Source organism: Tachypleus tridentatus, unplaced genomic scaffold (genome assembly GCF_004210375.1).
Source record: "Tachypleus tridentatus isolate NWPU-2018 unplaced genomic scaffold, ASM421037v1 Hic_cluster_2, whole genome shotgun sequence".
NCBI classification, from domain to species: Eukaryota; Metazoa; Arthropoda; class Merostomata; order Xiphosura; family Limulidae; genus Tachypleus; species Tachypleus tridentatus.
Genome location: NW_027467782.1, coordinates 21,140,975 through 21,157,774, shown reverse-complemented (window position 1 = coordinate 21,157,774; position 16,800 = coordinate 21,140,975). Strand labels below are relative to the sequence as shown.

Genomic DNA, 16,800 nt, shown 5'->3' with positions numbered 1-16,800 from the left:
AAAACAGCCTTGGATACATAAGATTAGACCAAATGTAGTCTGCTTCAGCAAAGACATCCAGGGAAGCCTCTTGTATAACATACAAATACCAATGAGTGTAGTCTGCCAGAGGTAAAAAATTTAGGGGAAGCACACTGGATACTGAATATTATTGTATGATTCATTGTCCAGTATCATAACAGTTATAGCAACTATAGCCTTCTTCACACCGTGTGGGTACCAATGGGCAAGAAAGTTTTATTTTTCAAAACCCACTGAAGAGGAAACCTTCACAGTCCACCACTTCAGAAATTGGGAATTGGAAAAGGTAAGAATTCACATGGTTTATTAGAAAAAAAAGGGAAAAATACATGCTGGAGAGTGTGAAGGAATGACACACCAGACAGTGCAACTGGTGCCTGTGATTCTGTATTCTCTGTGGGAAGAACATGGTTGGGTCAAGATAAGCAATCGGCCATCAGGTACATGACACTGTGAATATGACACTCCAAGATTGCAATGTAGTGATCATGAGGCAGGTGAAGAAGATCCACAGTCTGAAAACAAACAGATTTGGATTTGGTTCCCTACCTCATTGCTTAGTGATATAGCCAACAACAGTTGGATAGATGGAATGAGTCATGGCCAACCATTCAATCCCTCAGGAGTGGAAAGAAATAGTGCAAAGCCCAACTAACTGCTAAAAGTTCCAGGATAATAAAAACAGAAGGCAGATTTCTCCATGGATCATCAACCTTAAATCTCTTGGGAATCAAAGAAAGCTCAGAAAGGAAGAATTAGTAAATAGATGAGACCCTGAACAAGGTGGAGGAATAGGAACACCCACTGCAATCAGTTTCCTGTTGAGTCACCAAGCAACTACCCTGTTCCTTGGGATGATCCAAGGATTCATGGAAGAAGTTCCATTGGTTGAGGAGCATTTACTGAAGGAAATGCATGTGAGCTTGGCCCAAGGGAATGAGAGCTTCCAAACAGGCCTAAATTCCCTAAAGAGATAGGACCCTCATGCAATGAGAAAAGAAGAAGGTAGGGCCATTGGGACTGCCTGCTCCATATCATTGAGACAAAGTAGAGAACGGTAATCCCGACAAGGATGGGAATAGAAGAAAACCCCCCCATGAAATAAGGGACTGAGTGAAGTTAAAAATAGACCTCTCAAACTGAATCAGAAAACCCCACCAAATACGTTTCCTGAAGAAGAAAGAAGGTGTGCCTGACCAACTAGGAATAGGAAAATATAAACAGGAGCCAATGCCCATAAAAAGGAATGTATAAAGACCCAACGAGTAAAAATTATGGGCAACAGATCATTCCACTCAATTAAACACAAGGAGTCGAAAAAAGACCAAAGGGCTGCACCTCAAACTTTAAGATATAACTCATGTAAACAAACTGAAAAAAAAAGTGACAATGGAGCAATAAGAATATGAAATCAAACATCCATAATGATCTGGGTAAAAAAAAAATGAAAGTAAGAGGTTGGACTATTGTGAAGTGAGGAGGCTCCAGAAAAGTTCAACTAAGATACATTTATGACAGGTCTCAACGCTCCCATCTTTTGAAGGACAACAATTAAGTGGAGATAAATCCCAGGTGAGTGGGTACCAACTGTTCAACAGTCCCTATGTGTTGTAGGTCTTGAACAGGCTAGGCAAGATGACTGAAAGAGGTACAAAGTTTATCACTATGAAGGAACCAATAAAATTTAGAAATGTGTAGTGTCCAAATCACATAAAAATAATGAACCTGTAAAACTAAGAAATTTACCCTAAAACAAAAAACTATACTTGAATACAAAACCACTAATAGAACTTAGAATATTAACGACATAAATTTCGAACTTATATATCCACTCAAAGAATCAATAAAACAAAGGATGTCAAAGTAAGAGCTACCCTGAAGAAGAAGAGAACGTAAAGGAAACCAGTTAACAGTAACAAAATTTACTCAAATATAATACCCAATTAGATGTAACTAATAGTAAAAAATAAATAAAAAATTTACAAACTTATATAAATAGTAAAAGGAAGAATAAATGAACTCACACAGTATCTTGTATAATCCATATATATACATACACACACACACACCAAAAATTAAACAAATAATAATAACAGTCCAACTCAAAATGCAAACTTAAACTAAAAGTAAACTTAGATGGTAAAAGAATTTTTAAAATCTAGCATACCAGATACTGAGCACAGAACACAAGAAAGACCAAATTTATAACACAAGGAAATTAAATTGACATGCACAAGTTAAGAAAAGTTCAATAAATATGAGTATAACTATTGGGAGTGAGAAATACACACTAAAAAATCCAACACAGATCTACTAGGAAAAGTACAATATCTAACCCACAAGATTAAATGGAGATAGAATAATGGATGGAAAGTGCAGTAAAAATAAATTTCCTCTTAGTACTGACATCCTTCCCTACAAAGCTCATAATGCAGAAGGAAGAAATCACTGGCTGAATATAACATACAACATCTCCATGGACTGAATTCTGTGCTTTCCCAACAGATATCACTGACCCTGAGATCTGAGAATTCAAGTCAGAACCACTGCCAACTTTTGCAAGACTTTCATCATCTGCCATATCAAATTTCAAATTCATATGAACAAATTGGAATTTGGAAAACAAATATTCACAAAATAAACAAGCAGAAAGAATGGTAATCAAACACAAAACGAAAAAATGAAGTTGAAACTGTATAAATTTGTAATCAAGCATAATCAAAGCTTTGTAATCACATGGAGAGAAAGTTGTTCAAACACACATCCATAAACTACAGGATGTTCGGAAAGTCACTGTGCAGTTTAGTTTGTTAATAAATATATAAGTGCACAGCGACTTTTCGAACACCCTGTAGAATGCCCACTGAGAAAGTGAGGATCATTCTAGAATAGTAGAGGGCTCTTGCTGAACTTGTATAGATGGTGCAATATGATTTGTGAAGGGTAGTCATGTAATCAGTATCTTCTGAAATAACACAAAACTAATATGGTATAAAGACTGATGCAATGTTCCAAAAGTTTTGTAGCAATGCTTCAAGGGCAGACCAGGATCAAGATGGCTTTTGATAAGAGGAGGTAGGACTATTTTATAAAAATGAATAAAGCTTCATTAACAGGACTCCATCACAGATTCTGTGACACTATTGTCTGTTAAACTGGCAACAAATGTGCTTATAATAGTTATGTTTGGTGCTATAAGAATCAAAAGACACACATCACGTGAACAAGTTAATTTGCATCTTCAGCTCAGATCAAAGTCTGAATGGTTATAGTTTCTAATAAGCTGGTCAAACCCTGCATAAGTAATAGTTTAAGTTTGGAAGACTCATCAAATTCAATAGCTTAAGAATAATATCTTCTTATTAGACGAATATAATTATTAGTAGTGTGAAGTTCAATGTACAAAATGTGTTTTCACATCTCTCTGACACACAAATAAAAGTTCAGTTACAAAACAATATATTTCCAGCTTTACCATTTATCCCCATCTCCTTCCTCCATTTCAATGTATCTCTTATCATGTTTAGGCTATCTTCAATGTCTTCTTTTTGATGTTTGATAAACCTGGCACAATACCAATTGTCTTGTTTCAGCCTATCAACATCTCGTTGATCGTAATTATCTGAAATAAAGAACAGAAAAACCATATTTTCAATTGATATCATTCAAGGTCATTTTGTAAATGTAAATCCCATACAAGTCCCACGTGTGAAGATGAATAAATGATATCCCATTGTGAAAACTGACAACTGACAAAAGATATCCAAAGTGGGATTTGCAACAACATCAATTGAAGTAGTTTTGAAATGGAAACAAATGTAATGAAAAACCAAAGCATGAATCCCACAGTGGTAAAAGTAACAAACCACAGAGACACAACCACTGTAAAAAGCACATGATTACCATAGGCCCAAAAAAGAAAGTCCAGTGTGAGAAAGCACAAGTCCCAAAATGGGAACCTCCCTGACAGTTGAATAAAGTAATAACCATAGAGTTGTCTATGTCAACTGGCAGACGATGACAGGACAACTGTGTCAGAAAAAGAGGGTAAGCCCAATAAGCTACAGTTATCTCTATGATGCTGATAAACAAAAATGCCTAATCAGATTTCAGAGAGAGTTGTGGTATTGAGAACCATCACTCCCAAACCAAAAAGAAAGGCACTGATGTAAAGGTGCAACTAAGGCCAAAAGGTTGAGTGGTATACCCCAAGTTATGTTGATTTGAGTGAGCCATAACAACAGAGGGGTGTAAAGAAGTAGATGCACAAAACAACCACTAAATGCATGAATTGAAAGAGAGAATATCAATTAACTTGTTGTTACACCATGGTTAATCACAGCTTAATGAGGATGTCGGAGTTAGGTAATCTATGATACTGAATGTACCTCATCATAGAATATATCTCAGTCATGAACCTTCAACCACACATTCTACAAAGGGAGCTAAAGGGTCATTTTTATATCAGGTCCACAAACAGATATTTACCTCCTCTCACCACTGAGTAAGGTGGAGAAAATTCTCTAAGAAAAAAAGAAAAGCGTATGGATCTCAAGGGTGTTTTTTTAATATCTATACACATTTTACTGTGCATATGTTGCTAAGAGTAGTCTAAAGCAGAAATGTGGTGGCTAGAGAAAATTAACTGGAAATCAGGTAGTTGGAATAAAATTGCAAAAGCAATATAGCACTAAAAAAAAAATAAGTCAATAAAGGCGATTAGTATCTCAAAAGTATAAGAAAACATATATCAACACAGGAAACACTGGGTAAAAATTTCCCAGCAGTTGTGCAAGAGGTGGTAGCTCTCAGTGGCACAGAAAGGTAAGTTGCATTTCATTTTGATATATTTTAGGCATGAGGGATTTTTACTTGAGAAACATGCTTCAGTTACTCTTTACACTGATTTTCCACAAAAATAATTAATGCACATTCAAATATATGAATTTTAGAACACAATAAATGTACAGATCACTAAAATAAAACATTCCAAAACTACTTTAAGTTTTCTCACTTTCTAACTAAGTTATAACTAGATTAAAAATTTCTATTATTGCTGAGAGCAATAATTTTTCTCAACTTAATAAACTTTCTTCGCAAACTATCATCCCTTTCTACATTAACTAAATAAAAAACTTAAAATTCCTGTATATTGCAGTAAGATCTTTCTATTGCTCATAAATATATCCAGAAGATAAATTGGTATGAGTAAATAACTGGTTTGAAATGCATGAAAAGAGGAGAGGTGATTCCCTGGTAAATTTGACAAATTTTCTCTTATCTCAGTAAATCTAGAAGATTGGAGGTTCACATATTATATTCTTCCTTGTTAATGGTTTTGTTTTTACTTGGCTTGGCACTAAATAAGCTTTACTGTTGAAGTTACAATATCTATATTTAAATGGATGAGTTCAGATAGCAGACATGACAAAGAGTGAAAATTTTCTAAAATATTTCTATTTAAAATTAATAAAGTAAAACTTGTATGTTAAATTTCAAATTATAAACTAAACTTTGATGTAAAATGTATCAACATCCACTGATAATAAAGTTGTTTTATTAAGTTTGGAATGTAACTGTAAAAATGTTGTAATGTGCATTACAAGGTCATTTAAATTAAGAATGCCTATAAGTATATGGTTAACTCTTAAATAGTACAGTACATAAAAGAAACCAGATCAGTATATACACAAGATTAAGCTGTGAAAACTAGTTTACCTTGATTAATCCTTAAAAAGTATACAAATGAAAGACACCACAAGTATATATGTGCATGTTTGCATAAATATGAACTCTTGTTTACTGGATAATTATTCATAAGTTTTAGAACAGAACAAATCTGATCAGCTGCAATTATTAAAATAACTCATATTACTGCAGTATTTACAATTTAGAATGTTTTCGTTTGAGTTAACAGAGATGATGATGTTCGTAATTTTATTTTAGTGTATTTTGTGATAGGTAAAACTTTACAAGGGTTGAAGAAGATATATTTCATACAATTCTGGAAATGGATATTGTAAATCAAATTCATAGTTTTAGAAATTTATTTAAGTGTAAAACACTGCTTCTTTAAGCCTACACATTTCTTAGCTAACTAGCAAGTTAACAGTGTCCATTACCTAGTAGTCACTGCAACTGCAAAGACAGTTTTCAGCATTTGAACAGCTCAACATGGTAACAACACAATAAAAAATGCATTAATGGGATGTTGGTAAATATGATATTAACTTCAATTTTTTAATATTTTAATCATCCATAATAATATGTTTAAACTAAATTGACATAATGTACAGCCTCCTTGGTGTATTATTATACAAAATTCTAAACTTCTGTGTAATCTTCAATCCAAAAAAGAAAAGAAATATCATTTTCCCTAGCCTTAAATCAATGTATGTGTGTGAGTGTGTGTCTCTGGTTTCCAATCCAAATAAAAAATAGGTAGATAGGTAGGGATTATTTTTTATGTCAGATACTAATAAGCTAAAGTGTAAAATGTTTTTTTTTGTCTTAAAGGGAAGAAAAATACTTAAAATATTTTCAGGTCAGTTGTAAAAAATCAGGATGACCAGGAAACTAGAACCATACTTTTGTTTGGAATAATGAGAGATTACTTTTATTATTTAAGTTCATTCACACACTTGAAAATCATTGATTAGTGATTATGCAAGTCAACATTTACTAGCCTCATACCTTTCCAACCTTTCTGTTCTTCAAATATTCTTCTCCTCACTTCTGTTACTAATTGCAAATTGACAGAGGTGTCAGATGAAGTGGAGGTCTTACATAGAGAAGTAAAGGTCTTACGTAGAGGACTCATTCCTTTAATTTATTTATTTCAACGTTAACAACTGAAAATTAATGTAAAAAATATGTAAATATTAAAGAAACAACAACAACAACTATAAACTATACAAATGAAATTGAATCCTGGTACTGTCTGATTTGGTCTATTGAAGTTCGGATACTTCAAAATACAAGTTTTTCATTACCACCAAAACAATATTGTGCAAAAAATTCTCTCCATTTAAATTTTTGGTTTATAACAATGGTTTTCTGAAGACAAAACCTGTAAAATAAAATGCATTAAAGTACTTTAAGAAATTTAGCAACTTTTTACTTACACGTAAATATTATGTTTCGCTACTTTCTGTGAAAATATTTTAAAAAATTCACCAAATTTCATCTTAAGCTGCATATAAGTTTCTCCCTAAAATACGTTTAAAATTTTGTTTTCAAAACTTTCCTTATAAAATACTGCTGTTATAGGAAGATTAGCCCCCATTTACAGATTAGAAAAAGTATCTTAAAGTTGCCAATACTTTGATAACTCTCATAAACTTGTTAGAATTCTTTTAAAACAACTTTCTTTTCATTGTAGGTGATGGATGGGGCAATGAGGAGAGCACATATGATTATATCTAAATGTATTTTGACTTCCAAAGTACCTTTTGTAAGGAACAACAAAAGTTATAGTGACTTATGAAATTTGCAAAAAAAACAACACAGAAATACTACTACATGCTGTTTTAGTTCAATAAGCAACAAACAATTCTGCAGTGAACTCTGTGGTATTTTTGGATATAAGCACAACGAAAGGGTGAAGTATGGGGTTTTCATCCTCCAATTAGCTATGTGCATATTTGACTAAACACTGATGAAATTTGTTAATATTCAAGATAATTATACTTCTCTCAGAAAGAAAAGGGGAAAAAGGAGACTGCAGGTTAAACCCACATTGACTTATAGAAAGCATAATAGATAAAATTTGAGAAAAGCATAACAAATTTAAGAAATTTAAATTGCTTGATATGGTGGGGGATTTCAAAAATAATAATGATTAAAAGTTTGTTAAACAGGAAGTTTTGATATCAAGAAAGATGTATAAACAAACATTGGCTGAAATTGTAAAAATTAACAGGGAGAGTTCCTTTAAATAAATTAAGGGTAACCAAAATGTTAGAATGGAGGAATGATAAAGGAAGGTTTGTACTTGATGATTATGAGATGGCTGGTTAATAACAGTCTTTTTCTTCAGTTTTGCTGATGAAATTTAAGTAATATTCTTCATCTTTAATAGGTAATATATGGAAATGTTGGGCACATACCAGAGGATTGGAAGTTAGCTAATGTCACTCCTTTTTCAAGAAAGGTGATGAAGTGCCCTAATAATTATAACAACAAACAATGCTGCAGTGAAGGCTGTGGTATTTTTGGATATAAGCACAATGAAAGGGTGGGGTATGGGGTTTTGCATTAGTTGTGGAAAAGATTTGGAAAGTCTGATACAAAATACTTTGCAACGTCATTTAAAAAATTTCAGAAATTTATTGGCAGTCAGCATTGTTTCAGTAAAGGAAAATCTTTTGACATTCTTTGAAAATGTTTCTGCTTATGTAAATCAAGATAATGATGTAGATTTGGTGTATCTGGATTTTCAAAAAGCATTTGATAAGATGCCACCTTAAGGCTCAGTCTTAGGACTATTGCTCTCTCTTTGATCTGCATCAATGACACAGGATAAGGAATGGTCCATAAATTACTTGTATTTGCTGATGATATTCAGATCTCTGGAGTTGCCAGCTGTGAGAAGAATGTTGCTGCTTTACAAAGAATTTTGATCATTTAGTAAGTTGAGCAAATCAGAGTAGAAAAAAGAAAAGAGTACATTTGAGTGGGAGAGAATGTGGTACGAAGGTGAAGGGGAACCATAGAAAGATACTGTAACTCAATCCCACAGTGAAAAAGTGGGTATCAAAAGGATGTATCAAAACCTCTTCATGGGACACCAACATCCATATGAGTGTGGAATGAGAATTATACCATCTTCACCTCGAACCCCACAACCCACGAACTGAGAAGCATTCCAATTCCCAGATACGATACAAGGACTAGCTTTGACCTACCAATTCAGAAAATTGACCTATGATGTCAACAGGATGTCTACTGCATGGAATATACTCTACTCACATAAAACAAGCTGAAACCATTAAAATGGCAATAAAATCTTGTAAAAAGAGAAAAAAAAGAGTAGCCAAGAACAGAACCACAACAATTCCATGTTCTACTGCTACAACAGAGACAAAGAAAATTGAGAGAGAAAGGAAGACAACCTAAAACTTGTATGAAGTCTGATGTTGACTGGTTTGCTCTGAATCCACACCAGGCCACAGGGTATGGATATCCACATAACTGTAAGATGAAAGTTCACAATTGAAGGTTCGAAGTGCATTCCAGATGGCTCAACTCCAGTGGCTGAGTAAATGGTATCAGGAGGTCACATCATCCAGAAAGGTGACATCTCAACTCCTCTGGATACCACATCTCATGTACATCAGCAAAACACTATTGCTCGACTCTCAACTGAATGGTTATAGCCATCTTTCTGTGGAACCTATTCAGAAGGATGCCTCCAAGGGTGACCACCCCAGCAGCTTGGAACTGGTAAGGGCTCTCACACTTTATTAGAAAAAAATGGGGGGAGTGAAAATGCACTGGAGAGACCAGAGTAATGTCATCACTAGAGACAGTGCAATGAGTGTTCACAAAATTCTATTTTGGAAAAATAGACCATACCAATTTATTCAATCCCCTTCTGTTTTACTCATGATGCTCATAGATGGTTCAGTCCACAATGACCATATTTATGAAGCAAAATACCCAACAACTATTCACCTGCAAGAGATCTTGTGAAACATTCTATCTCAACAATGAGCAATCCAAGGACATGGAACATAAAGTGTGAGTAAACACTGGTTATACAGTGTAATTTGGAGTTAAACATTACCAGGTCAGGCACCACTCACCAGAATGTGATCTATGTGATAAAAAGTAATTAAAAGCCCCTGAAAAACGAAAGTATGAATACAACTTACCAGTTAGAGTTGTACCATATTTTGAAACATGGCCAAAGGTGGTAGACAAATATCTAACAGACAGGAAATCACAGCATTACAGAGATAGTAGGAGATGAATGTACTAAGACGGGACAACATGCTAGACTGCAGAATTTCTTCTATTGGACAATGAGGATAAGAAACAAAGAAAAGATTAAGATACAAGATATGACAGATAAACAAATGTAACCAAGGGTACAAGATATAAGGTTGGAAGGAGTAGGCCAAAAAAACCACAAGGTGCAACTCTATTTAGAAGAGTAGGATGTAAAAGATCATGATGGGAGGAGGATTGCCAGCAGATCAAGAATATTGGTGGACAGATGTCAACTAAGTCTCAATAACATCCAGGACAGAATCAATACATATAATGAGGCCATACATAAATATCCAAGAGAAGTTGATGGTAAACTGGCCTGAGTCAATATGGTTTGATAAACTAAAATGTCCCAGAAACAAGAAACCACATACTACCTGCCAGAGCTGAAAATAAAATGTGGGTTGAGGTGGAGGGGAGAAGAACAAGGTTATCTCCAGAAACCCCACAGAATTTGTGAAGAGTCTCAGAGGAAGATGCAAGTAAAAAGAAAATCATAAGAAGGTGATAAGGGTAGGAAGAAAACAACAATATAAGGCATGTGAACGAGAGACATATAATTTAGGAATCATCTCAACCACCCCCTAAACAGGTAAAAGTAATCTCACAACTATATATGTAAAAACGGCTGGTATGGATAGAAGAAGCTCTTTGCAGAGGAGCGACCAATGTTTCGACCTTCTTCGGTCATCGTCAGGCTCACAAAGAAAGAAAGAAGTAATGACAGATAGCTGACCACATGCTTGAATGGGGTTGTGTAACTGAGTGTAGGAAAGTAGAGGGCGTGCTTAGATGTTTGATTATATTTATAAATGTCGGTACAAAGATGTTCCTTTGTATTGGTTAATTTTGGGCTTGAATTGTTGAATAAGTAAGGCTTCTTTAATTTTGCGTTTGTTTATGCTTGTTTCTTTATTTAGTATTTGGGTGTTTTCTATAGTTATGTTGTGTTTATTTGATTTGCAGTGTTCGGAAACGTGTGAAGGTGACTTTTTTGTATTCTTTGAATCTGGTTTCCATTTTTCTACTTGTTTCTCCAACATAGAATTCGTGGCAGTTATCACATTGCATTTTATAAATAATGTTGGTGTTGTGTTTGTCATTGTAGTTTTGTGCCTCGTTTTTGAATAAATTTTGTATTGACTGAAATGTCATATTTTGTTACTAATTTTTGCCAAAGGTTGGTTATTTTTCTCCTCATGTCGGGAATATATGGTATGCAGCAGTATATGGTTTCACGATTTTTTAAATCGTGGAGTATATTTACTTTTGTTAGTTGATTTTGCTTTTTGTCTAAGTGTGTGCGAATCATGTTTTCTACACTTAGTGGAGGAAACTTATTGATGTTAATGAAGTATTATTTTATTTTGTCTAATTCGTCGTTAATTTTATCTGGTGAACATAGTTTTATGGCTGTGTTTATTTGGTTTCTTAGTACGTTGAGTTTTTAATTTGTTTCATGTGCTGAGTCCCAAGGAATATTCAGTCTAGTATTGATGATTTTTCGGTGGATTTCTGTTTTAAATAGTGTATCGAATCTTGTAAGTTTGAGGTTAAGAAATGATTTGTTTGTATATAGTTGTGGTTGTTGGACATGAAGTTTGTCTTCATCGTGGTGAATTCTATAAGGGTTGCTAATTGGTTGCGGGAATGTCTATTGATGGGTTAGGCTCTTGAATATAGAGTTCTAAGGCTATCTTGCAGGCTTCAGCGGTTGGGACTTCTGTAAAGAGGAATATGACAACGAAACTGGCCATTAAGACTTTATGATCAAGTTTATTAAAATTAGATTTGAAATTAAAAGAGTCTTTGATAAATATAATCCAACATCTAAGCATGCCCTCTACATTCAATTACACAACCGCCTTCAAACATGTGGTCAACTATCGGTCGGCTACCTCTTTCTTTCTTTGTGAACCTGACGATGACCAAAGAAAGTGGAAAAGTTGTTCGCTTCTCCACATAGTTGGTTTCGACGTCACATTTTACGTAAATTAGACCAAACCTCAAGAACTACGAGCAGAAACTCCATCAGCCTATCTATAAAATATGATAGCAGAAACAAAAAAGGTGACAAACAAAAACCCAGCAGTTCAACTATACAATATGTCAACAGAAAAGATATATGAAAATCTAACAGATAAAATCCAAGCCAAAATTGTAAACAAATACCCAACATATAAACTGGAAGACAGCATGGACTACAACAAGCAACAGGAAAATAGAAAACAAAAGAAGAGACCTAAATTATAAAATAGCACGATATAGTGAGCACAAAAGAAAGATAAAACAAACAGAAAGTTATGAAATCAAAAAAATGTCCGTGCTGCCAGCGCATAGAAACAACAAAACATGCTTTCTATGAGGGCCTGGCATGGCCAAGCACGTAAGGCGTGCGACTCGTAATCCGAGGGTCGTGGATTCGCGCCCGCGTCGCGCTAAACATGCTCGCCCTCCCAGCCGTGAGGGCGTATAATGTGACGATCAATCCCACTATTCGTTGGTAAAAGAGTAGCCCAAGAGTTGGCGGTGGGTGGTGATGACTAGCTGCCTTCCCTCTAGTCTTACACTGCTAAATTAGGGACGGCTAGCACAGAGAGCCCTCGAGTAGCTTTGTGCGAAATTCAAAAAAACAAGCTTTCTATCACTACGCACACGTAAATGGAAATTAACGGAAGATATCCGACAATTTTCACACGGGCTTGATATATTACGCAACAGTCCTCTTTAACACTCCACAACATGTAAAGAATACAAAGAAATTCTCCTTCTTCTTTTTCATGAGTGAAGTTAAATACTAGATATTGTCCGCAAGATGGAAAGCCGTTTATGAAAACGTACAGGAAAGCGTTCCAGTGAAAATGAGAAGAATTAGAGCAAATACAAGAATTAGGTTAAAAATCGACAAGCATTGATTAACGCTCATTTTAATATGAGATGGGCCCCGGAAGAGTCGAAAATAATGAAAATGAAAGGCGGATTCATAGACCTGAAATTTTAAAATTCACTCTGTCACATCACACGCTGACTTTAAATGGACGACGAAGGAGGAAACCACGGCGGACCAGCCAACGCTGGAGGTGCAAACCTGGTTAGTAAGTGTGTTTGTGTACTTCACATGTGTAGGTGCTTCGACAAATGGCTCATGAACCGTAAAATAGTGACTTTGACTGCACATGTGAAGTTGTGTATTGTCTACCCCAAATGCGTTCAACAAGATATCAACACACGACAGGAAATCTAGAGGCAACTACGACAAAGGAATGGTACAGAAACAGGGAAAGAGGAAATTAAGGTAGGTAAGGTAAGTAATATCTAGAACTTACTTTGTGTTGACTAGGGTTGCAGGGTAGGCTAGAGATACGCCCTATCCTCTTCCAACAGTAAGGGTTTAGTCAGAATAGTTAGTGTGTTCTCTAAGCTGAAGGAGTGGAGGCAGGATACAAGAAATAGAGTTAGGAAGCCTACCCCAAGGGTACAGACCGGATCCTGGGGCAGTCTTTGGCGGCATACGACGCAGGAACCCTGTGTGGTTAGCTGTCGAGTGGATAGTTCGTCATACTTGTGAGTGTTGGGTACAAGAAGGTGAACCCGGAATACTCATGTCAGTAATGGAAGCCGACTCTTTGAGAAAAGAAAGACCTATACGGTCTAGTTCTGTCTTGGAGTACAGCGACCACACAAACGTGATGACCCGGAGTAACGATCCGAAGTCGTTCAATATAGGTAAGAGTTTAAATTCCGAACAGAAATCGAATGTAGACTACAACCAAACTCCAACGGCAAAGTCAACACGTAAAGTTAAAAAAATATATGTCACTGGCAAATGTAGTACATAAAATAATATGTAATAGTTCCCCTAGCACAGGGATCTGGGTGACAAAGAGCTATCTTCATCACCCAAGCCTTTATTGTGTTTAGAGCAAACATATGTGGGAAGATAACGTGTAAAAAGTAGGAGATAATAGGTAAATTTTAGGTAGGGTTACGTAACTATGTTGCCCACAGAAACATCGCTTCTCTACATAGAGTTTTCTTTACCTAGACCAGTCGTTTTTGCACATACATTTTTCTCTGCAAGTGGGTTTTCTCGTCATCACAGATTAATCTTACAACTGTTGAACTGAAATCAAATAGACAGTAGAATTTCAGGAAAAGGCAAAATAATCAGAAGTCCTGAGGAGGCATGACATGCTAAATCCCTTGAGGTCAATGGATCAGCAAAAACCCAAATATCATGGAAGAGAAAAAAAAAGCAAAGGTTGAGAAGCTTATTTATGTGATAAGAATATAATACTAGTAACATGAGCTATAAAATTCATTAAGACCAAATGAAGCCTAGGAGACTCCCTAGGCTTGGAACTTCAGCAAACTCAGGAGGTAGAAAAAATGATCAAAGTCTTAGTTGGCCATGAAAGACTCAGCAGTTTCAGCAGAAACCTTTGCAAATTCCAGAGATAAAGGATGGACACAGTAACAGCCAATCTCTCAACATATAAATCAGATCCATCATCAAGTCATCAACATCTGAGGCCTGGGAGAACTCTAGTCTCTAGTTTATCCCCCAAAGTGGAAAGAATAAATTCAGAATTCATTGCATAGAAAGGTTTCACCAAACTCGAAAGCAGAAAAAGTGACTTGAATTAAATGATAAATACAAATAAAAGAATTTGGTTGAAAAAAATCAAATGATGGTGAAAAATAACTACTTCGTGAAGAAAGCAAACATGCAATAAACAAACGAAGGAGAAAGTCCAAACTCTAACGTTTCCAAACAAGAAGTGATAGTTCAGTAAAGATTCACAGATAGAGTGACATGCATCATGTGTAAAAATAAAATTTGCACATAGAGGACAGCAACGAATGAAAATAGATAATCCCGTGAGTGGAGGGAAGTATCATACCAGAAAATAGATCTGGGATCAGGTTGAGATGTTACAGATTGTCGAGTTAAATGAGTATCGATTCATCATCTTTTTTCATACTTGAAAGTGAGAATGGTATGACTAGAGGACAGCGATATAAATTTTAGCAAAGTAAGAGTAATTTTCAACCAAGTTTTATTTTTCAAACAGGGTAATTGACCTTTGGTTGTGATGGAGGCAATAAATTTAAGTAAGTTTGAAAATACGCTTGATAAGTACATGAATGAGAAAAGCTGGTTTTAAGGTTGTTGTTTTTTATTATTTATATATTAATAGTTTTAGTTTTGTTTAGAAAACAGAACAGCTGAGATGAACCAATAGATCCCTTGTTGTCCCTAAACATTATGGTAATTTATCAGTGGCCTAGGGTGTTTGTTTTTCAAACTAAAATAGAAATGTTTTCAAATTTGCTGGTATCACAAGTGTTATCTTAACACAGTTTGATAACTTGTTACTAATGGAATAAGAATCTGTGATTCCGAGAAAACCCACTTGTAGAGAAAAATATATGTGTAAAAACGACTGGTATGGGTTATATTAATCCGTAATGACATATATAATGGAATAAGAGTTTTATTGTTTAAAGTACAAGATTATATTCTCAGGTGTAAAAATTCGGAAAAAATTGGGACAGTGGTCTTATGTGGAAAAAGAATACAAGGTTTAGGTGGAATTTCACATGCTGTGGTAAGAATATATAAATTATGTGTTTTATTTATCAGAGATGTGAGACCGAATTTAAAGTACTGTGTTCAATTTGGTCTCACTGCTATAGCAACATATTATAAACAGTTTGATCTCATAGCTACAGCAATATGTTGTAAACGGTTAAGCAAGCCTTCTTAATCTAAAAAAATAAAGATTTTTTAGATTTATGCTCAATATTTGTGCTACGTATAACTCGTGATTTGTTATACTTTTTTAGAATTGTAATGATTTAGGCATTCTTGCACTGGGTGGTTGGCTGAATGGTGAAAAGTAATATGTTGGATATGAACTTTTTTTCATATTAGAGGCAATGTTTAATTGTTCTAAGTGCACGTCATGATTTTTTCAACAGAATTATTTTTTCATTGGTGTTGTACACTTGTAAAATAATGAAATAGTTGGTACTGTTAAAAATTTCTGAATTACTTAAAGGTGAAAATTTACATTTTGGGTCAAAAGATTCACTTCAACAGGATGAAAATTTTTAGATTCTGCTACCTTCTATAAAATTCTCAGATCTCAAAACTTCAGCATGTTTGTTTAAGTGAATTATACTGCTTTCACTGAATACTAGTGCTCCTAAAAATTATACCATTATTGTTCAGAGTGACAAAACAACGCCCAACCCCTAGTGACTTAGCGGTATGCCTGCAGACTTACAACGCTAAAAACCGAGTTTCGATACCCTTGGTGGGCAGAGCATAGATAGTTCATTGTATAGCTTTGTCCTTAATTAAAAAAAAAAACAACAACGACAAAAACAATAAAGCAAAATTATCTAAATAAGTCCAATATTTATATATTAACCAGATTTTAAATTGTTTAAAACTTATTTTCTCGATATATACTAACTTATATTTTCATGTGAATAAAGTTTCTGGAAATTATACTACACAAACTAAATTGTCTTGAGTCATAAATAATAATAAGAAGAAATATTAGTAGTAATAATTGTCACTAAGGGGGAAACAACCTATCTGTTCATGCCTATCAACTTACTTTGTGTTGACTAGGATTGCAGGATAGGCTAGAGATATGCCCTATCCTCTTCCAACAGTAAGGGTTTAGTCAGAATAGTTAGTGTGTTCTCTAAGCTGAAGGAATGGCTTGGGGTATAAATTGTCAGTGTTATATAACTTACGGTCTTTTTGTC

General features: G+C 34.8%; 2 protein-coding genes across 4 annotated transcripts in view; both read right to left on the bottom strand.

Moving 5' to 3' along the window:
- LOC143242783 (motile sperm domain-containing protein 2-like) overlaps positions 1-10,762 on the bottom strand; it is a 61,408-nt gene extending 50,646 nt beyond the window's left edge. For all 4 annotated transcript variants that reach the window (XM_076486271.1, XM_076486270.1, XM_076486273.1 and 1 more), the window contains exons 1-3: positions 10,623-10,762; positions 6,715-6,872; positions 3,497-3,643 (exon numbers count right to left, since the gene is read on the bottom strand). In XM_076486271.1, coding sequence (XP_076342386.1) covers positions 3,497-3,643; positions 6,715-6,841 — 274 coding nt within the window. In that variant the 5' untranslated portion in view covers positions 6,842-6,872; positions 10,623-10,762. The remainder of the gene's footprint in view (positions 1-3,496; positions 3,644-6,714; positions 6,873-10,622) is intronic.
- The window catches only part of LOC143242409 (uncharacterized), a 343,467-nt gene that overhangs the window by 238,277 nt on the left and 88,390 nt on the right, over positions 1-16,800 (bottom strand).